The 23,786-nt window shown below is 40.3% G+C and overlaps 1 protein-coding gene across 1 annotated transcript in view; it reads left to right on the forward strand.

Annotated features, from left to right (window-relative positions):
- The window catches only part of EXOC4 (exocyst complex component 4), a 684,877-nt gene that overhangs the window by 144,892 nt on the left and 516,199 nt on the right, over positions 1-23,786 (forward strand). Inside the window, exons 8-9 of the mRNA XM_069765360.1 lie at positions 8,829-8,974; positions 12,264-12,352. Of these exons, the coding sequence (XP_069621461.1) occupies positions 8,829-8,974; positions 12,264-12,352 (235 nt within the window). The remainder of the gene's footprint in view (positions 1-8,828; positions 8,975-12,263; positions 12,353-23,786) is intronic.

The following is a 23,786-nucleotide window of genomic DNA, read 5'->3' on the forward strand; positions in this document are numbered from 1 at the left end:
CTATCTATCTATCTATCTACGGTAGATATGTTGGATTTCGCAGAGGCAAATCTGAGAACATATGAACATACCATTTCCAGGTATGCCCCCTTTGCCCCGAATTCTGTTTTCACCTTCCAGACCAGGCTAATTTTTGCAATTCTGACCAGTGTTTCTTTATGAGGTCATAACTCTGAAATGCTTCAATGGATCCCACTGATTCAGAGATCATTTTCTCATGACATATTGTACTTTTTGATACTTGTAAAATTTCTTTGATATGACTTGTTTTTATTTGTGAAAAAAAAAACAAAACAGAAATTTGCCAAAATTTTTTAACATTTAGCAATTTTAAAACTTTTAATTTTTATGCCCTTAAACCAGAGAGTCATATCGCAGAAAATAGTTAATAACATTTCCCTCATGTCTACTTTACATCAGCACAATTTTGGAAACATAATTTTTTTTTGTTAGGAAGTTATAAGGGTTAAAAGTTGACCAGCGATTTCTCATTTTTACAACAAAATTTGCAAAACCATTTTTTAGGGACCACCTCACATTTGAAGTGACTTTGAGGGGTCTATATGACAGAAAATGCACAAAAGTGACACCATTCTAAAATCTGCATGCCTCAAGGTGCTCAAAACCACATCCAAGAAGTTTATTAACCTTTAAGGTGCTTCACAGAAATTTTTGGAATGTGGTAGGAAAAAATAAACATTTACTTTTATTTCACAAAAATTTTCCTTTAGACATAATTTTTTTTACTTTTGCGAGGGTAGCAGGAGAAAATGGACCATACAATTTGTTGAGCAATTTCTCCTGAGCATGCCTATACCCCATACATGGGGAAATCTGCTGTTTGGGTACACGGCAGGGCTCAGAAAGGAAGGAACGCCATTTCACTTTTTGCATGTAAAATTTGCTAGCATAATTAGCGGACGCCATGTCATTTTTGAAGAGCCCCTGATGGGCCTAAACAGTGCAAACCCCCAACTGACACCATTTTGGAAACTAGACCCTTTAGGGAACTTATCTAGATGTGTTTTGAGCACCTTGAACCACCAGGTGCTTCACAGACGTTTATAACGTTAAGCCATGAAAATAAAAAAATCACATAATCCCAACAAAAATCTTTTTTAGCTACAAATTTTGTGTTTTCACAAAGGCAAAAGGAGAAAATGGACCCCAATGTTTGTTGTGCAATTTCTCCTCAGTTCACAGATATCCCATATGTGGTTGAAAACTACTTTTGAGGCACAGTGCAGAGCTCAGAAGGGAAGTAGCGCCATATTACAGTGCAGATTTTGCTGCATTTGTTTGAGGGTGCCATGTTACACTGGCAGAGCCCCTGAGGTGCCAGAACAGCAGAGCCCCCCATATGTGACCCCATTTTACCAATTACATCTCTCAATGAATTCATTTAGGGGTGCAGTGATTATATTGACACCACAGGTGTGTCACAGACGTTATACCATTGGGCAGTGAAGAAAAAATAATTTACACTTTTACCACCAAGATTGTGCGTTAGCCCCAGTTTTTACATTTTCACACTGGGAAATGGTAAAATGGCACAAAACTTTGTCCCACAATTTCTACTGAATGTGGCAATACCCCATATGTGGCTGTACAGTACTACTTAGCCATGTAGAGAGACTCGGGAGGAACAGAGCGCTATTTGCCTCCTGGAGCGCAGATTTTCCTAGACTAGTTTTTAGGATCTCATATAGAGTTCCTAAGCGCTAGAAAAGCAGAATCCCCCCTCAAGTGATCACATTTTGGAAATTAAATCCCTTTGGGAATTTATCTACAGATGTAGTGACAATTTTGACTCCATGGGTATTTTCAAGAAACAAGCAGCAGTGGATGTTGCAGATTGAAAATTGCAATCTGCCTTTGCAGTGACCAGTATATGATGTTCAGCTCATGCTTCTGGAGATTCACTGGGGCTCAGAAGGGAGAAGGGCATTTGGATTTGGGAGCACAGAATTTGCTGAATTTCTTTTGGTGAATGAGGAGCCATTTTGCTTTTCCAGAGCCTTTGTGCAACCAGTAACGTGGAGGCCCCTATATTTCAGTTAACAGATAACAGACCTGAGTGAGGGCTTGTTTTTTTTGTGGATTGAGTTGAAGCTTTTATTGGGAACATTTTACATAACGTTTGGGATCACATTTATCCAGCGCTCTACGCTGAGCACTTACTTTGTGGTTTCCATATAAATCTCTGAGTGACGTGACAGATGAAACCCCCGAGGGATCCGTTCACTATGAGGCAGCAGATTTACTTTGGACTCTGTCTGGCCTCTGTTCAGCAGTGTCCTTTTCAGAAGCGCACACAACTGTGGCCGACGGCACTTTTATGCAATCCTGAAAAGATTGACTCTACCGTATCACAGGTCAGACAGCGTCCACAGTGCCTCCATCTGCCTCATTATAGGGAATCTTCCACCTGGGGTTCTGTCTGAATCACGTATTTCAGAACTTTACAAAGGCCACAGTGTAAGTGCTCAGCGTAGGGCGCAGGATAAATATGCGCTGAGCCTTACTGTGATCTTTGGGAGGCAGAATGAAAAAATCAACAGCATGTGAAGAATTGGTTTTATTATTTTTTTTACGCCGTTCTTTGTCCAGTTTAAGTGATTAGGCGACATTATCCTTCGGGTCGGTGCGATTACAGCAATACCAGATCTTTATCGGGTTTTTATGTTTGGGTGCTGTCACGCATTAAAAGATGCTTTTTATTGCAAAAAATAGTTTTTTTTTAGTTTTTGCATCACCATATTTTGAGAGCTGTAATTTTTTCATATTTCAGCCAACAGAATCATGTGAGGGCTTGTTTTTTGCTGGACGAGCTGACATTTTTATTGGTACCATTTTCAGGCACATGACCTTTTTTGATTGCTTTATATTCTGAATTCTGGGAGATAGAATGAACAAAAATTAGCAATTCAGGAATTGCTTTTTGTTTAGATTTTTTTTAATACCGTTCCGTGTGTGGTAAAATTGGTAAGACTGCTTTATTCTTTGGGTCAGTACGATTACAGCGATACCTCATTTATATGTTTTTTTATGTTTTGCCATTTTTACACAATAAAAGCTATTTTATTGAAAAAATCATTATTTTTGCATTGATTTATTCGGAGAGCTATAACTTTTTTATTTTTCTGCTGATGGAGCTGTATGGCTGCTATTTTTTCGCGGGAGAAGATAACGTTTTCAGCTGTACCATTTTTACATCCGTCTTTTTGATTGTGTTTTACTGCATTTTTTGTTCGGCGGTATGATGATAAAGCATTGTTTTTTGCTTTGTTTATTTTTTTGAATGTGTTCACTTAAAGGCTACGTTCACACGATCCTGAATTTCCTGCGGATTTTTCAGGTCCTTTTTTGGAAAATCCGCAGTGCAAAATCATTGCATTTTGCACTGCGGATTTTCCTGCGTTTTCTTCTGCGGATTCCTCTGCGGGTTTCCAACTGCACTTTCCTATTGGTGCAGTCGGAAACCCGCAGAGGAATCCGCAGAAAGAATTGACATGGTACTTCTTTTTTTCCGCAGCGTTTCCGCGCGGTTTTTCCGGGGAAATTCAGGATCGTCGGCACAGCGGGTTTCGTTTTCCATAGGGTTACATTGTACTGTACCCCACATGGAAAACGGCTGCGGATCCGCAGCGGCAAATCCGCTGCGGATCCGCAGCAAAAACCGCACTGTGTGAACGTAGCCAAAGGGTTAACTAGTGAGAGTTTTATAGAGCAGGTCATTATGGACGTGACTGTACTTATAGTTTTTTTTTTTATTTACATAATAAATGTATTTATTGAAAAAAAATATATATTTTTTTTTCTTTATTTAGGGATTTAAAAAAAAATATTTTTACTCTTTGTAATATTTTTATTTTACTTTTTTTTACATTGTCCAAGGATGGGACATTACTGTATTACATCAGATCGCTGATCTGATACTCTGCAATACAGAGTATCACGTTAAGATCTGACAGGCAGGAAAAGAGGCATGCCAGCGCCTGCTCCCAGTAGGTGCTCACAAGCTACCTTCCCTGATGGACCTGGAAGGACCCCTCGGCCATCTTGGGGCTGGGGCTCTCCATGGAGACCATCAGCACACCGCAATCACATCGCGTTGTCCTGATGGAAGCGTACAGGGAACGGATTCCCTGTGCGATGGTCCTCTATGCTGCTGTCACTACTGACAGTGGCATCAGAGGGGTTAAATGCCCGCGATTGGTGCTAGCAGAGATCGTTGGCGGTGTGTCAACTCTCATACAGAGGTGACACCTGCACGCGATCGCTGCGGTGCTCAGCGTGAGGCTGCGTGATTGTGCTGCTGTACATATACTTCTCTTTGCGAGATTGCATCTCCCGCAGAGCAGTATATTTATGGCGCATGTTGGGAAAGGGTTAAAAAACCCGACTGAAAGCTTAGCTGCTAACAAAAATTTTAAATTACTCTACCATTTCTTTCATCTATATTCTATCCCATCCCAAAGCTAAACTTAAAGGTAATCTGTTGGCACATTTGAACTATCTAAACAATTAATATGATCATACAGGTTATAGACTGCTGGGGAAAGTTATCACTGTATGTATCGTATCAGATGCCTTGTTGTGGATAAGGCTGGTTTCACATTTGCGTTTAAAAACGCAGCGTTTTAAACGCAAATGCATGTGGTGAAAAAAACGCATGTAAACGCGTGCAAACGCTGCGTTTTTTAGACGCACGCGTTTTTGCATGTTAAAACAAACGCGGCATTTTGACGCGTTTACATGTTTTTTTTCCTGCGTTTGAAACGCATGATGAGAAGTGTGAGACAGCTGCCAATCATCAAAATCAACTAGAAAACCCACTGTAAACAGAAATAGCTAGGGTTAGGGTTAGGATCCCTAGTAACCCTAGGGATCCTAACCCTAACCCTAGGGATCCTAACCCTAGGGATCCTAACCCTAAGGGATCCTAACCCTAAGGGATCCTAACCCTAACCCTAGGAATCCTAACCCTAACGATCCTAACCCTAGGGATCCAAACCCTAACCCTAGGGACCCTAACCCTTAGGGTTAGGGTTAGGATGCCTTAGGGTTAAGGTTAGGATCCCTATGGTTATGGTTAGGGTTAGAGTTAGGGTTAGGGTTAGGATCCCTTTAGGGTTAGGGTTGGGGGGTGGCTTATCAGTGTGTATTCTTGTGTTTTTCTATTGAAACGCAAAAAAGCGCATGCGCATGCGTTTTTAATGTTAAGTATAGAAAAAAACGCATGCGTTTTTTTTGCGCTAAAACGCAATGGCAAAAAACGCAAATGTGAAACCAGCCTTAGTCATCTTGTATCACTTTATATGAATGACCTCTTCCAAGCTATGGGGTGGACGCTAATATATTCAAAAATAAAAAAAAATAATTGTCACTGTATTAAACAATTTAAACAGACATAAAACAGACATTATGAAATAAAAATGGGGAAAGGGAAACATTGGGGTGGGAAAGATAAAAAAAAAAAATAGGTGGGGAGGGGGATGAGTGTGCACTCAAGATAAGAATAACTATACAATTGATCAGTACATAGTAATATCCACAAGCAAAATATACATAAATCCTAATAAATAACTTACACTAAAGTGCTTATGCTGGATTTGCAAACCTATACAAGATGATACGCTGTAACGACTTGACAGTCAAACCAACCTGAAAAAAATATATCTAATTAAGCTCATAAATTCCTCCAAAAAGTACATAGTGCATAAAAAATTAATATTGAATTAATTATATTGCTTAAAAAGATGTACAGTGCATAAGATAGGCATCAGTATAGGCATACATAACCACATATAGAGTAAATGGCATGTGCATAGATATTACTATATGAAAAATGCATGCCTAACCAACTGCTGATCAATGAATCATTCATAATATAATAATGAAAAAAGTAATAAAGATGTATCAATGACAAATACTGACCACAACACAGCCCCCTCCACATGCTCCACATCATCCCTGAGGAAGACATTATCCAGTGTCGATACACGTGGGGTACCTGCTTCCCTGGCTGCACATAACACTTAACCTCTGGTTGTATTGCTGCCTAGAATCCTTTGAGCTTATACTGGCTGGAATCTTATTTTTTAATAGCTCTGTCATTTTTAACAGGGCATTTCTTCCTAGCTGTTGACTTTATCTATAGCATTTTGACTATCAATATTTTTACCACTTTCCATAGCTTAATTGATAGGGCTGGCAGCACGCCATCTAACTATTTGAGTTTTTCATCGTGATTTGAATCCTAATTCCTGTACTGTAATTTCAGTCTTTTTATGCTTGCACTCACCTTGTCTGTTAATATTGATATCTACTATCGTGCTTGATGCTGTACCCTTATTCATGTCCTGGGGAGGACCTTATTTGGTTAGGTTTTTATTTATTAGCCATCGTTTTGGCATTTTAAATGTTTTTAATACTATAGTTGTATACTTATGCTTCTTTTTTTTTTGTATCCAGAGAATTATTTGGTTAAGGTGATCCCTAGCTGTTTGCATACTCCTTTTTCTCTTTGTTTCCCCTCCACATGCTCCAATGCTCTTATAAATTTTTAAATTTTCGGTATTTCCTTCTTGTGTAGGCATGTGTGTTTTATCACTTTATATAAATGACCTCTTTCAGGCTATGAGAAGGACGCTGCCTGGAAAATAACTCTGCCTCCAGAGCTTATTTTACATTAAGTGGAGTTATCGATGTGATATGTCATGGCTGCTCGCTGCTCTCCTGATCTCACTGCAGAGCTGTGTGTGATTATACCTGACACATCTGCAGGTTCCGCTCATCTCCAGCTTCAATCTCACAGGCAGACAGGGTTGTAATATTGTGTGACAAAGTCACTGGTAAGGTAATAGAGGGGAGATATGTCACTGCGCTTAATGGTGTCAGTGATTTGAAACCAGAGTATTTTCCTCTAGCACACTGTGTTGTGAGGGTTAATTTAACCCCTTTATGACTGGAGCTGTTTTCATTTTTCGCCTTTTTGTTTGGCTTTTTTGCTAGGTTCACTAAATGCTAAAACTGACCTGCCATTAAGATTCTCCAGGTCATTCCGAGTTCATAGACACCAAACATGTCTATGTTCTTTTTTTATCTAAGTGGTGAAAAAAAAAAATCCAAAGTTTGCTAAAAAAAAAAGAAAAAAATGGCTCCATTTTCCCAGACCTGTAGCATCTCCATTTTTCGTGATCTCGGGTTGGGTGAGGGATAATTTTTTTGCGTGCTAAGCTGACGTTTCTACTGATACCATTTTTGTGCAGATACAATCTTTTGGTCGCCTGTTATTGCATTTTATTGCAATGTCACGATGACCAAAAAAACGTAATTCTGGTGTTTTTTTTTTTTGTTTTTTTTCGCTGCGCAGTTTAGCGATCAGGTTAATCCTTTTTTTTTTATTGATCGGGGTATTCTGAGCACAGTGATGACAAATATGTCTATGTTTGATTTTATTTTTGTTTTATTTTGAATGGGGAAGAAAGGGGGGTGATTTGAACTTTCATTTTCTTTTTTTCATATTTTTAATTATATATATATATATATATATATATATATATATATATATATATATATATATATATATATATTTTTTTTTTTTTTTTTAAGTTTTGGCATACTTCAATAGCCTCTGCTACATAGAGGCGATGCTCAGATCGGTCCTATATAGCAAAGTTGCTGAATTGCTATTAGCGCCGACCACTGGGTGGCCCTCATAGCAATCCTGCATCAACAACCATGGTTCTCATGCCAACGCACCGCTGACCCCCGATCATGTGACGGGAGGTCATCGTTGCGCGTATTTCTTACCCGATGGCCGGAAGCGTGCGTTAAATCCCGCTGTCTGCGTTTGAGAGCGGCATTTAACCAGTTAATTGGCGTGAGTGGATCGCGATTCCGCCTGCTCCTACTGTGGGCACATGTCAGCTGTCCAAAACAGCTGACATGTTGCGGCATTGAGGTGGGCTCACCGCCGGAGCCCTCCTCAAAGCGAGGCTTCTGACGTCAGACTTACCATCCCTTCCGACGTCAGATAGGGGTTAAAGTTCCACAAAAGGCTGGTTTCATGTGGACCTTCATAGAGCGGGTGGGAGAAGGTCCACTTTATCTCCACTGGCAGAGCCGCCAGGACCTGTGTGATGTCATGATAATGTGATTGGTCACATGATGAGAAAAGTCACATGTTCTAGGGTTTAAGTAAATGGGCTGTACAGGCAGACTGGGGTTCATTAACCCGGAGAAAGGAGTCTCCAGTGGCTTGTTGAGCACAGACTGAACCTGTGTTGCTCCAGAGCGGGGTACCACCCGCAACAAATGGACTGTGTTACAGCGTTTTGTTTTCTTTGTTGTTTTTCCTGTTTTAGTCAGAAAGGCTGAGTTTATTTCCCCATGTGTTGATTTATGCTGCCTTAAAATAAACCGACGAGGATTTAAAGAGACAATGTTCCCATAGATTAACACTGGTCCGAGTGCTATGTGATGTTTTCTCACATAGCACTCATCCGTATTCAACGCTAGTGTGACCTCAACCTTTAACAATTAACCAAAACGGAAGGTCTTCCTGGTTTGATGGCAGTCTATTGGTAAAAACAACAGAAAAATCAAGTAGACACATAGCACAAATAACAGCGATGTTAAGATTAAATGGATTCAAGAGATCTTTTAACATCTTGATCTTCCTCCACAACCTGTTCATATACTTGCATGTACGAGTACTCATATATTTGTATATAGGCAGTTTCTTATTGCTGAAGTCATTGAATTGAGCCCTAATAATTATCAATTTTGTTGTAAACTTTATAAACTATTGTTTCTTGTAGATTCTTCTGACCGAATATCTGGATATGAAGAACACCAAGACATCTTCTGAACCATCTGCCCAGCTAAGCTATGCTAGCACTGGACGAGAATTTGCAGCTTTTTTTGCAAAAAAGAAGCCTCAAAGGCCTAAAAATTCTCTTTTTAAGTACGTAATAGTTTAGTTTTCTTATTATTTGTGTCATACTGAAAGGGTTCTAGACCAGGTATAAGAAATGTTGTTAATTTAGAGTTTTCTGTATTGCAATCAAACAGCTGCTAGAACCTGCTGTCAGTCAGGGCACTATGCACTGGGCGGTGACTGAAGCTGCGCCAGCCCACCCCTATTACTGAAAGCCTGAACTTGCCAGGAGGAATAAAGTTAAATTCTTCCTAGCAGCAAGGCTTTCAGTGCGGGCATCGGGTAGCTACAGAAAGTTATTAACTTGCAGATTAACCCCATATCAGCAGGTTAATAGTGTTTTTTTTTTTTTTTTTTTACAGGATAGGTTTCCTTTAAGAACTAATGGTCTTTATTATTATTACTAGATGGTGGCCCGATTCTAACGCATCGGGTATTCTAGAATATGCATGTCCACGTAGTATATTGCACAGTCCACGTAGTATATTGCACAGCCCACGTAGTATATTGCCCAGCCACGTAGTATATTGCACAGCCACGTAGTATATTGCCCAGCCACGTAGTATATTGCTCAGCCACGTAGTATATTGCCCAGCCACGTAGTATATTGCCCAGCCACGTAGTATATTGCCCAGCCACGTAGTATATTGTCCAGCCACGTAGTATATTGCCCAGACATGTAGTATATTGTCCAGCCACGTAGTATATTGCCCAGACACGTAGTATATTGCCCAGTGACGTAGTATATTGCCCAGTCATGTAGTATATTGCCCGACCACGTAGTATATTGCCCGACCACGTAGTATATTGCCCAACCACGTAGTATATTGCCCAGTGACGTAGTATATTGCCTAGTGACGTAGTATATTACCCAACCACGTAGTATATTGCCTAGTGACATAGTATATTGCCTAGTGACGTAGTATATTGCCCAACCACGTAGTATATTGCCCAGTGACGTAGTATATTGCCCAGTCATGTAGTATATTGCCCAGTCACGTAGTATATTGCCCAACCACGTAGTATACAGCACAGAGCCACGTAGTATATTGCGCAGCCACGTAGTATATTGCCCGGTGACGTAGTATACAGCACAGAGCCATGTAATATATTGTACAGCGAAGTAGTATACAGCACAGAGCCACGTAGTATATTGGCCACGTGGTATATATTGGTCACGTAGTATACAGCACAGAGCCATGTAGTATATTGCCCTGCCATGTAGTATATTGCACAGCGACGTAGTATACAGCACAGAGCCATGTAGTATATTGGCCAGTTACGTAGTATATTGCCCAGTTACGTAGTATATTGCCCAGTTATGTAGTATATTGCCCAGGGACGTAGTATACAGCACAGAGCCACGTAGTATGTTGCACCGCGAAGTAGTATACAGCACAGAGCCACGTAGTATATTGGCCAGTCACGTAGTATATTGCCCAGCTACGTAGTATATTGCCCAGCCAGGTTTGTCACAGGTTAAAAAATAAAAAATAAACATATACTCACCTTTCAGAGGGCCCCTTGTAGTCCACGGCAGCTTCCGGTCCCAGGCTTGGTATGAGCGCAGGACCTGTGATGACGTCACGGTCACATGACCGTGACGTCATGGCAGGTCTTTCTAGCGCAGGCACGCAGGGCCTGTGATGACATCGCGGTCTCATGACCGTGACGTCATGGCAGGTCCTTCTCGCGCAGGGCCTGTGATGACGTCGCGGTCACATTACCGTGATTTCATGGCAGGTCCTTCTCCCATACAATCTTTGCCACCGGAACCTGCAACGGAAGATGGCGGCCGGCGCGAGCGACTACGGAGGGTGAGTATAGCAGGTTTTTTTTTTATTATTATTTTTAACATTACATTTTTTACTACTGATGCCGCATAGGCAGCGTCAGTAGTAAAAAGTTGGAGACACACAGGGTTAATAGCGGCGATAACGGAGTGCGTTACCCGCGGCATAATGCGGTCCGTTACCGCCGGCATTAATCCTGTGTTAGTGGTGACCGGAGGGGAGTATGCGGGCGACAGGCACTGACTGTGGGGAGTAAGGAGTGACCATTTTTTTCCGGACTGTGCCCATCGCTGATTGGTTGCAGCAGCCATGACAGGCAGCTGGCGAGACCAATCAGCGAATGAATAACTGACAGAAGGACAGGCAGACAGACGGAAGTGACCCTTAGACAATTATATATAAGATTATTATTATTATTTGCATACTGTGTTACCAGTATTTATATGACTGGAAAGTATGCTCCATAAATTGTGTTCCGTATTTCATTTCTACTAATGAGGTTGTCCATGCTAATGATATTGATGAGCTAATTTCTACAATAGGATAGCATCGGACCTGCAGTTATCGCTAGCGGCCACTAAATAAATGGAGCTTTGCTGTTTGACTCTGTTGACTTATTAACGGGACTCTGTCAGTACAGAATGGCTATTCAGACCAAGTACAGGCGCTTGATGCTCCAGGGCGGGGAAAACATTTATATACACTGTCCCTCCTGCTTGTTTTCCCTCTATATACACCCACCCTCTTTTATTGACAGCTCTGGCTTCTAGGGCGTATATAAATGACTGGATGAAGCACCAAGCGCCTCTTAGAACAGCCATTCTGTGCTGACAGTCCCTTTAAGGCTGCCCACGGTCTGAGCTAAAAACTGCTCATCAATGGGGTTGCAGGGTGTCGGACCACCACCAATCTGATATTGATTACCTATCATAGATCATCAATATCTTTAGCTGAAACAACTGCTTTAAAGTGAAGTCAGGGTGTGAGCGCTCAGGCTTCCTTGCACACACATAACTTATTAGCTAGGGATTTTCCAGCAAAGAACTTATTAGCTCTGGACTTACCAACAAAGTTGATGAGATTTTTGCCAAATCTCTTCTATTTTCTGCAGAGATTAAAAGCAGTAAAAATTTTATATCCACAAAATGTCAATGCTATTTGCTGATTTTCATTCCTGGTTTAAACCATTTTATGAGGTAGAAATTCTACAGTAAAATTTGCCACGACACTTGCAATAAAAAAAAAAAAAATCTGACCTATGTGCAGGTACCTTAAGGGTGAGTTCATGTTGATTTTTATTTTTTGGGGGGGGCGGGGGAGGTTTTCCTGATTTTTTTTTTTTTTTTTTTTTTGGAGCAGGTTCTCCCCTATGAAAAACCAATGTTATTTGAACTTCTTGGGGTTTTTGAAGTTTATGCTGAAAACACTACATGGACCCACACCCTTAGCATAAAAGTGTGGGTTTAAAGTAATTGCATTTCTGCAACTTATTTGTTTTGCTTTCTTGTTTGCTCTCTTCTAAGGTTTGAGTCCTCCTCACACGCAATAAGTATGAGCGCCTATCTGCGAGAACAAAGGAGAGAATTGTACAGCAAAAGCGGGGAGCTTCAAGGTACACTTTGCATCTTCTATACTTCTTTGTTATGAAAGATGCTCACAATTTGAATTTGGCCCCCAAGCTACGTTATGGCCCCCAGTATTATACTTATTTATATTGGGATTTTTTCTTTATATTTTTTTCGTTTGATAGGTATGATATTTTTCAGGTAGATCAAGAACTAGCTTCCTTAGTAAAATACTTGAAGAAGTGCTAACTCTTTAATTCCCTTCCTTGTTTTCAGAACACTCGCTGGTCAGCATCTTTCTTTTTCTAGAACACATCAGTCAGGATGGTGCCTTTCTATTAATGCAATCACTTTATCCAGGCTTTATAAGGCCACTTATTTCTTCTCCCCCCCACTCCTCCCACCCCCAATGCCTTGGATTAGCCGCAGTCTCTCTACAAAGACCATCCAATCAAGGAGGGTTTATTAAAACCAGGAGCTTTATGACTGAGAATTAATTAGTAGAGTATTTTCATGCAAAACATCCAATTTTTTGATTAGCAACAGAGCAGGGCTGCAATTAACACTCTGGGAAGCTTATATTTCCAGCTTTTTGATTCTCCGGAAATAAGATTATCAAACAGGGGTCAGGCACTTGACAGCGGAGAGTTTCAACGTGTAAGAAAATAATTTGTTTCTTGATTTTGTTGGTTAGATTTCATTAAGACTTCAGTCTGGGGGAGAGGTGGGGGGGAAGAGCCAGTAACAATCAAGAATGGATAACGGATCTGACAATTCAGACGTCACATACTTTTCGTAAAAATCCTTGTCTTGGCTCTAAGTAACTCATTTTATGCCATTTTCATATTCATGAACATACCTTGTGCATAGAATGTAAACTCCCCTCACGCCGTTATGTGCCATTTTACTTGACCTATTCACAGTCGAGACCAAAAGTGCACACAAGGCAATTTACTATGCCATTGATTGTAATTCAGTACATTTCTCTAGAGAAATTTTGAAGGTCTGTTATTAAAATATTATGGAGGTGGTTTGGGGAATTTCTATATCAGTATATTCCCTAATGAAATAATAAATTGGCCTCATAGAGGTGAGGCATTAGCTTGTGGCCTCTATCACTGAATGACATCAATATTTCTTGAAAAATCACTAAAAAATAGAAATATATAAAGCATTATATATGAAATAAATATTAAATGGATGTATAGGTAATATGGGTTTTTAGATAGATAGATAGATAGATAGATAGATAGATAGATAGATAGATAGATAGATACAGTGTGTATTTATATACATTTCTCAACCTTGAAATTGCAAGACCAGGAAGGAAAAGTTGTGGTATTATGGAAAACAGAGGATTGCTAGTCATGTTAATGATATGCAAATAATGAAAAAAGGGAAACGTCATTTTGAAAACATCTTGATTTAAATAAACCCTCTCAATAACATTTTTAGTATCATTAGACACTTTGGAGGAATGGCCAGTTTACAGACACATGTTTCAGGGTGTTTGCACCTCATCAGTGCAAAGCGGAAGTACTGGTTTCGAAGGGCGAGAGTCCTCTGATGACGTGTGAGGTTTAAAGTTTAGCCTTGTGTAAAGTACCAAGTCAGCGTAAGGAGACCTTTAGGCCATGCAGTGCTCCTCAGGGAATTCCATATATGCAATTCATTGCTTCAGAGCGGAAGAGAACATGCACGCTAGTGCCAACACTTGGAAGTAACAATTCTAAGTCATTGTCAACCCTTAAAAAAAGTCAGATTAGCTAAGTTAAGAAATGTTCAATTTTGCTGCATTCCTTTTTTATTCCATATAAACCTTTTGAGATCTTTGCCAGTAATTATTAATTTATCCTTATGGATCCATGGGCAAATGTTGCTTGCCTGATGCTGTAGCTTTATGCTGTAGAAATGTTTTTCTGACATCCTTATGTTTCCTTATTTATAATAAAATTATTATGTAATAAAACTGAATTTGCTGTAATGGAACAAAGCAAGAAATGGTGATGCTAGGATTCTGATTTGTTTTGGCCACATGTTCATGTTGGCAGGGCCATGCATCCAGAATGTTATTTCTGTCAGGCACATGACATTTCATGTGGGATCACTTGAGCTGGATTGAATGGATAGTCCATATGTTACATGCAGAGGGGAAATGACTCCGTTTATTCTCTTTGATAAATTCTTTCTAAATACTGTTTATGCAGGCTGAACATTCATGACTATACCATGTTAGAGGCTTTGTTCAGACTGCATTCGAAAGCACGGCATGAACAATGCCAGTCAGCCAATGAATAGAGTACTGTTGGTTTCGATACTTTATTTTTCATTCTACTCTCATCTTCCTTAAGATTTGTATAAAACATCAGTATTTTTCCATTGCAAAACTTCTAAAGAAATTTATTTTTCTTCTATTTCTTTTCTCATTTTCCAAATATCCATAAAGTTATAGGTATCAGTAACAAGATCCTTTACCAACCAACATATTTTATGCTAATCTGGTTTTTGATTTTTTTATGTTGACTGTTAAAAAAAAACAAAAAACAAATTACAGTATCTAAAAAGGCTTTTCCCATTTTGTGATACGTCTGTAGTCACTGTATTTGACTGCAGACTTCTTAATCTGTACAGCACTGTCAGTATTCTAAGGCGTTGAGGCCAAGCGCGAGCGGTCATGTGACTGCAAGTATTTGATCTACATACTGCTGGCCACATTCCCACTAGACATGCATGTAGGTAATTGCATGGTCACATGACCTCCCGCCCTCGCCAAAGACACCGGTGAATCCTAACCATGTACCTGACACACACTGTAAGGATTCAGAAGTCTGCAGCCACATAGTGATTGCAGACTTTTGTCACAAGACTGGACAATTCCTTTAACTCTTAAATGTCACCTGTTTGTGTATCAGGAAGTCAATCCTCACACTTGTGCTGCTGGAAAATATAGACACACACACACACACACACACACACACTACAGACCAAAAGTTTGGACACAGCTTCTCATTTAAAGATTTTTGTGTATTTTCATGACTATGAAAATTGTACATTCACACTGAAGGCATCAAAACTATGAATTAACACATGTGGAATTATATACTTAACAAAAAAGTGTGAAACAACTGAAAATATGTCTTATATTGTTGAGAACAATAAAACATAAAAATAATCAATTTAAATCATAATGAATATCCCATGGAGGTCAGGATTTGGAATGATACTCAAAATCAAAGTGGACAATCAAATTACAGGCTGATCCAACTTCAGTGGAAATGCCTCAAGACAAGGAAATTATGTTCAGTTTTGTGTGTGTTGCCTCCATGTGCCTGTATGATCTCCCTAAAACGCCTGGGCACACTCCTGATGAGGCGGCAGATGGAGAAGGATCTCCTCCCAGACCTGGGCTAAAGACTCTGTCACGTCTGTCTTATGTGCTCAGTGTGACCTGCCTTCATCTGTGAAGAGCACAGGGCGCCAGTGGCGAATTTGCCAATCCTGGTGTTCTGTGGCAATTGCCAGGCATCCTGTACGGTGTTTGGTTGTGAGCACAAACCCATCTGTGGACGTCGGGCACTCAGACAATCCTCATGGAGTCGGTTTCTAACCGTTTGTGCAGACACATGCATATTTGTGGCCTGCTGGAGGTCATTTTGCAGGACTTTGGCAGTGTTCCTCCTGTTCCTTATTGCACAAAAGCTGAGGTAGCGGTCCTGCTGCTGGGTTGTTGCCCTCCTACGGCCCCCTCCACGTCTCCTTGTGTACTGGCCTGTCTCCTGGTAGCGCCTCTAGCCTCTGGACACTACTCTGACAGACACAGCAAACCTTCTTGCCACAGCTCGCATTGATGTGCGACCCTGGATGAGCTGCACTACCTGAGCCACTTGTGTGGGTTGTTGAGTCCGTCTTATGCTACCACGAGTGTGAAAGCACAACCAACATTCAAAAGTGACAAAAACATCAGCCAGAAAGCTTTGGTACTGAGATGTGGTCTGTGGTCCCCACCTGCAGAACCACTGCTTTATTGAGTGTGTCTTGATAATTACCAATAATTTCCATCTGTTGTCTATTCCATTTGCAGAACAGCATGTGAAATTGATTATCAAACAGTGTTGCTTCCTAAGTGGACAGTTTGACTTCACAGAAGTTTGATTTACTTGGAGTTAGATTCTGTTGTTTGAGTGTTATCTTTATTTTTTTTTGAGCAGTGTGTGTATATAATATGAGAGACAGAGAGATTGTGAGCCCTTGCGGGCAGGGTGCTCTTTCCTCCTGTACCAGTCGGTGACGTGTATTGTTCAAGATTATTGTACTTTTTGATTTTTTTTTTTTATGTATACCACATACTATATATATCCAACAGCACAGGAGTGTTCTTGGCAATTTTCTACATTGAAAAGTGCTGTTATACATGATATACACAAATATATCTAGACTAGATGGCAGCCCGATTCTAAAGAATCGGGAGTCTAGAATCCATATATACTTTATTTATTCAAATGTAAAAATAATACAATTAATAAATAATAGTAAGAAAGAACAAAAAATGGCTGCACTCACCAGCTCTTGACAATTCTTGTTATTTAAGGTACAGTTACACAGGATCCATGAACATGCTTATGAGGGGAGGGATGAAAGACCTCAGACGACAACTTTGCGTGTTGTGGCAAATGCCACAACAACGGTTCTTTGCTTAAGAACAATGTCAGGTAGTAGGAAAATAGCCAGTTAATAATAGGCAATAGTTCTTTGCAGGAATGCAGATATTAATAAATAGGCAGTTTATATTGCAGAGAAATTGCTGGGCAATAATGGACAATGTCCTTATGTGGCAAATAATAGAGCAATATACCCAATGTGGCAAAGAAGAGGTTAATAAACGTCAGTCTCTCAGTATAACAGTCAGTGAATAATAGGCAGTATATGGAGAAAACACCAAACAAAAGTTCAAAATTGGTGTGAAAATGTCACTGAACCACTTCACAACTAAATATATATAGTTTTGGTAAATGGTATTATCATTTTTTTGACGAAATTCGGCAGGAGCTTGAAGAGCAACGTCACTGGGCCCGCCTCCACGCAGTAGAAACTTGCTGTGAGGTAAAAATTCAAAAATCACACCAAAATGGCGGGCGGAGTGTGTCACAGTACGGCACGTTTCTGATTGGTCGCTCGCAGCAGGCGGCAACCAATCAGACACTGGACACTGTTGACGTCACTTATCTCCGGACATTAGCTCCGGACATTAGCTCCGGACATTAGCTCCGGACATTAGCTCCGGACATTAGCTCCGGACAGGAAGTTGGCACAAATTGCAGGAAGTAGTATTCTAGGCAATTATATATCTAGATAGATGGTGCTTTTAATGTGGTCTTTTTTCAATCTTGTTGACTAATTGGGATATTTTTTTTTAAATGAATTCTTAAGAATTGCTGTGGGGAGAATAGCACAGAGATATAGTAAAATTGAGGTTTTTTTCCTTGAAGCTCCAGCAAGAGATACCATGCTGTGTCTGTCATTGATGTACTCATGTATCTTGTTAACTTTCTGCAGCTACTGTTGAATGGTTGGGATTTCAATTCCCTTGGGGGGAAGGAGTAGGAGGATTTTCTCATGTAAGGCCACCACTATACAGATACTTTTTGTAACAATACAGATTGATTTTAACTATTGAGTCTCCATTTATCATCCAGAAATATGGTGACACAAACACTGTATAAAAAAGTCTATTTTTTCAGTAGTAGTAATTTAATATTGTACTGACTCAAGGAAAAAAGATTGATTTTAACATGTTTTTTTTTCCTATTGCTTCTCGGAAAGAGTTAATAAAATATATCAAGTTGCGTACACCAATTTTGTAAAAGCAAATACTATGTGGACAGAAAAGTACAAAAGTTCTGTTGTTTTGAAAATTATAATAATAAAAAAAAATTAATGGTGGAGCTCAGTGATCTGTTGTACTACTATATGACTTATCAATTTTCCTACAGTAAGACACAGGACTGTAAAGACAAGGTAGGGGACATGACTAATTTCTTGAGATGCTAAAGATTTTTCACATATTTCTCAATTTTAATTCTAAAATGAGACAAAGTAGATATAAACAGATGAAGGGAGGATATGCTTTGATTTTTTTTTGTTTGTTTAAAGGGAATCTGTCACCTGGTATTTGTTGCCTTATCTGAGTAGAGGCAGAGATCCTGATTCCAGCTCTGTGACATTTACTGGGGTGTTTGCTGAGGTTTTGATCAAATCTGCTTTTTTTTTGCTTTGTATCTACCAGCTCTCTGAAAGCTGAGCTCCAAATAAACCCACCCACTCCTTTGCTGGCAGCTTGCATAGGCAGAAAGCTGCCAATGTGTGTTAGGGGTGGGGTTATAGAGCTCATGAATATGGATGACTACATGGCAGCAGGTTTATTAGATTGCTAGTGATTTCCTTGAAACTATGATTGTCAAAACTATAAGCAGCCCAATAAGTGGCATATCACTGAAATCAGGGTCCCTGTCTCCACATTATGTTGGTGTTTGATTAGGTGACAAAAACCTGGTGACAAATTATAAAGTGCCTTTTTTAAGCCATTTTAGAATACATCTGTGATTACAACTTGGCCACAGGGAGTGCAGGGCCATCACCCCCTCCTTGTCTTATCATCAGTTCAGGCTGCTGCAGGAACTTGCCCCTTACGCTCCCCTAAGATTGGCTTGTGTGTATCGCACACGCCTACCGCATGCTCACAAGAAAGTCAGTGCGCTAAAAACATCAAGGCCAAAACTATTAGAAATCCTAACTAATATAACACCAATGAGAAAAAAAATAATCAGGTAATTGTCACACATACAATACGAAAAATGAACCTCAGTATAAGGAAAAGCGATAGAGAGCAAGCTAATATCAGGATGATAGGAACATAGATCTAGATATTCATTTATTGTTGGCAGGCTTTACCATTTCCGCAGCCTTAGTTGATTATGAATTTTTTGAGCTTTGTAAGGAAAGAAGTTAGACAAGGTGGATCGTCTCATTCCAAGGTTTATCCTTTGTAACAATGTTGTCAAAAATTGCTTCCATCTACGCAGTCTCCTTCCTACGTAGAGAATGGTATGCACGTTCAGCTGTCCCACATGCTAATGTTTATGGAGGGATCTATGAACCTAATTGCCAGAGAATAACATTTCCGTCTCTTCCATGAGCGTGTATACACGGGATATGTGTAATCATCTTGTGACTACAATGAGCTGATCTCTGCTGCATCATCTCAAGGCAAATTGTTTGAATGTTGTCAAAGTACTTAATGAATATTTTTAGAAAGTGAAATATAGATCTGGACATAGAGTTTTTGGAGGAAACGGAGGTATAAGGCTTCATTAAATCCATCCAAGATATCTTGTATAATAAGGGCACAGGGCACATTCTGGGATTGAACAGACGATTTCCATCAGAACAATACTGGCACATTAGACTGATGTAAAGAGCAATGTCACTTCATTTTGTCAGTTTATGATAAATGAATAGGGCAATATACACAACTGCAGAATGAGAACATATCAATGTTTTTTCTGTTGCAAACTGTTTATTCAACACAACATAAATTTCGTAACTATATTGTGAAACAAAGGACAAGTATGGAAATAGAATGGTGTTTGATCCAGATGAGATGATACAATACAAAATAGGGCACGGGTGTTATAAGTCGTAAATTTGTCAGATTTCAGAAGAATGTAAAAATACTGATTTATGACATTTATAAGGCTTCAGGCAAATAGAATTATTATGCCAAACTGGTGCATTGCACAACTGATGCAGATAGAAACAGAGGGGCAGAGATTTAATGAGTTCCATTACGTTTCAGACTTTTTCAGTTCTTAAAACGGACACATGATCGAAGCCAAACGAATGTGATAGTAATTTGCGTCAGTTCTCTATTAGATCTGCTTTGGATGATAATTTCGTTTGCATTCCTAAAAACAGAACAGAAAACGGAAAATATACAGCTTTTTTTATAATTTTTTTTAAATTTATTTCATTATTTTAGTTAAAATGTGTGGTTCGGTTATAGTAGCCTTACAAACCTTAAAAGGAATCTGACATCCAAAGGGCAGCATGTATCAGGCACTAAAGCAAAACTAAAGAATTGAGGCTAGAACACATGTTGGTATAAGTTCATTGTATAGGTGCACATTCACACTGTGGCAGTTAACCCCTTTGCCCCCAAGCCTGTTTTCACCTTCATGACCAGGTTAAATTTCACAATTCTGACCACTGTCACTTTGGAGTAATAACTCTGGAACCCTTCAACGGATCCCACTGATCCTGAGATTGTTTTTTTTGTGACATATTGTACTTCATGATAGTGGTAAAATTTCTTCTATATGACTTGTTTATTTGTAGAAAAATCTAAAATTTGGTGAAAATTTCAGCCTTTTCAAACTTTTATTTTTTATGCTCTTAAACCAGAGAGATATTACACAAGATAGTTAATGGATAGTATTTCCCACATGTCTCCTTAACATCAAATCAATTTTTGAAACATATTTTTTTTCGTTAGGAAGCTACCGTATATACTCGAGTATAAGCCGACCCGAGTATAAGCCGACCCCCCTAATTTTGCCACAAAAAACTGGGAAAACCTATTGACTCAAGTATAAGCCTAGGGTGGAAATGCAGCATCTACCGGTGAATTTCAAAAATAAAAATAGATCATTATTTCCCCATAGCTGTGCCATATAGTGCTCTGCGCCGTTCATATCTCCCCATAGCTGTGCCCCATATAGTGCTCTGCACTGTTCATATTCCCCCTTGGCTGTGCCATATAGTGCTCTGCAGCGTTCATATCTCCCCATAGCTGTGCCCCATACAGTGCTCTGCACTGTTCATATTCCCCCTTGGCTGTGCCATATAGTGCTCTGCAGCGTTCATATCTCCCCATAGCTGTGCCCCATACAGTGCTCTGCAGCGTTCATATCTCCCCATAGCTGTGCCCCATACAGTGCTCTGCAGCTTTCATATCTCCCCATAGCTGTGCCCTATACAGTGCTCTGCACCGTTCATATCTCCCCATAGCTGTGCCATATAGTGCTCTGCAGCGTTCATATATCCCCATAGATGCTCCACATAAATCTGTGCCATGGCCGCTGCTGCTGCAATAGAAAAAAAAAAAAAAAAGCCATACTCACCTCTCTTGCTTGCAGCTCCCAGCGTCCGGTCCCAGGGTCTTGTCCTGGCGTCTCTGCACTGACTGATCAGGCAGAGGGCGCCACGCACACTATATGCGTCATCGCGCCCTCTGACCTGCACAGTCAGAGCGGAGACGCTGGGAAGATGGAGCGGCGCCCGGCGGCTGGAACGCGGACAGGTGAATATGACATACTTACCTAGTCCCAGCGATCCTGGCGCTCCCCGTCTGTCACAGCTGTCTTCGGTGCCGCAGCTTCTTTCTCTATCAGCGGTCACCGTTACCGCTGATTAGAGAAATGAATAGGTGGCTCCACCCCTATGGGAGGTGGAGCCGCCTATTCATTTCTCTAATGAGCGGTCCCACGTGACCGCTGAAGAGGGGAAGAAGCTGCAGCACAGAAGATCGTGGGACGGCAGGGACAGCGCGAGGATCGCTGGGACTAGGTAAGTATGCCTCAGCGCCCTCTCCCCCTCACCCGCCGACCCTGCCACCCACCTTGACTCGAGTATAAGCCGAGAGGGGCACTTTCAGCCCAAAAATTTGGGCTGAAAATCTCGGCTTATACTCGAGTATATACGGTATATGGTTTAATTGTTTTTCTCATTTTTTTCCAACAAAATTTACAGTACCTTTTTTTTGGGACCATATCACATTTGAAGTGACTTTGATTGGTCTGTTTGACAGAATATACCCAAAAGTTACATCATTCTAAAAGTTTCACCCCTCAAGGTGCTCAAAACCACATTCAAGAAGTTTATTAACCTTTCAGGTGCTTCACAGGAACTGAAGCAGTGTGGAAGGAAAAAAGTTAACATTTACATTTTTTTTTCACAAAGTTTACTTTAGACCCAAATGTTTTTTATTCTCACAACGGTAACAGGTGAAAGTGGACCCCAAAATTTGTTGTGAAATTCCTCCTGAGCATGCCAATACCCCAAATGTGGGGGAAATCTACTGTTAGAGCACACGGCAGGGCTCAGAAGGGAAGAAGCACCATTTTACTTTTTTTAACGCAAAATTGTCTGGAATCGAGAGCAGACAACAGGTGCTTCACACAAGTTTAAAACTTAAAGCCATGAAAATAAAAAAAATATTTTTTTCCCCAAAAAATGATCTTCCAGCCCCAATTTCTTTAGTTTCACAAGGGTAACTGGAGAATTTCTCCCGAGTACGCTGATTGCCCATATGTGAGGGAAACCTACTGTTTGGGCGCACGACAGGGCTAAGAAGGGAAGGAGTAATGTTTTAGAATGCAGATTTTGATGGAATGGTCTGCGGCGTCATGTCGCGTTTTGAAAGCCCCTGAAATGCCTAAACAGTGGAAACTCTCCACAAGTGACTCCATTTTGGAATTGATATAGTGTTTCCTGGTATGTGAATTTTATTATGTAGTGGCATACGTGAGTTGTGTAGAGTGCATCAGGTTGGCTTACGTGAGTGGTATAGTGTACGTCAGGTTTCAAAAAAACTGATCGTCACATCCAACATAAACTAAGTGTGAGCAGGTGCCAACCTAGAGTCATCAACTCAAATACTCTCAAACAAAAAAGACAGCATTCTGTAGCACCATAACACGCAAATATGAAATCTGAAAATTGAATTGCATTCCTGTACCAGAAATATGCAAAGTTGAGAAAGCTTAGCGCATGAATTGGTCAATGCTTGTATACCTGGAAACCACGTTAATGCGTGTCAAATTGGCATATGTGAGTTGTGTAAGTCAGAAATGAATTTAATAGTTCATGGATGTGTGGTACAGTTTGAAGCATTCTTTTATACACAGGCTAGGTTTGACGGGGCATTTGTCGCATTGATACTTTCTTTGTGGTTTGAGGGATCTCCCCAAGGAAATGTTAGCCTAGTTCAATATGAGCACCTTCTGTTTCTGTAGTACTGGGGCCCACTCTTTCCTGATTTCTAAGGATTTAGGGCATTGATCACTACCTCCTGGAACTGAAGGTACGACGTTCCAGTCTGGCCTGCACATCATGATAACACGAAAGTGTTATACATTTCCATCTGTATGGTGTGCATGGACAGCTTCTTGTGCCACACCTTGGTTTTTCTTGTGGCACTTTATGGCTGGAGGACTGATAGATCAACTCCTCCATGTTCTTGTTGTATCCCAGTACACATTCTAGTTTGGGGACCTGTGTAGATGTACCTCATATAGTGGTGGGGGTGCAGCCTTCACCCTGTATGGCGGTCAAGAAAAGGACATCCCTCTTGAACTTGACCACCAGCATGTTGTCGCTACATTGGGCTCTGCTCTCACCTTTACTGAGCAACAGCCCAATTAGTGT

This window comes from Ranitomeya imitator, chromosome 4 (assembly GCF_032444005.1).
Source record: "Ranitomeya imitator isolate aRanImi1 chromosome 4, aRanImi1.pri, whole genome shotgun sequence".
Lineage (NCBI taxonomy): Eukaryota > Metazoa > Chordata > Amphibia > Anura > Dendrobatidae > Ranitomeya > Ranitomeya imitator.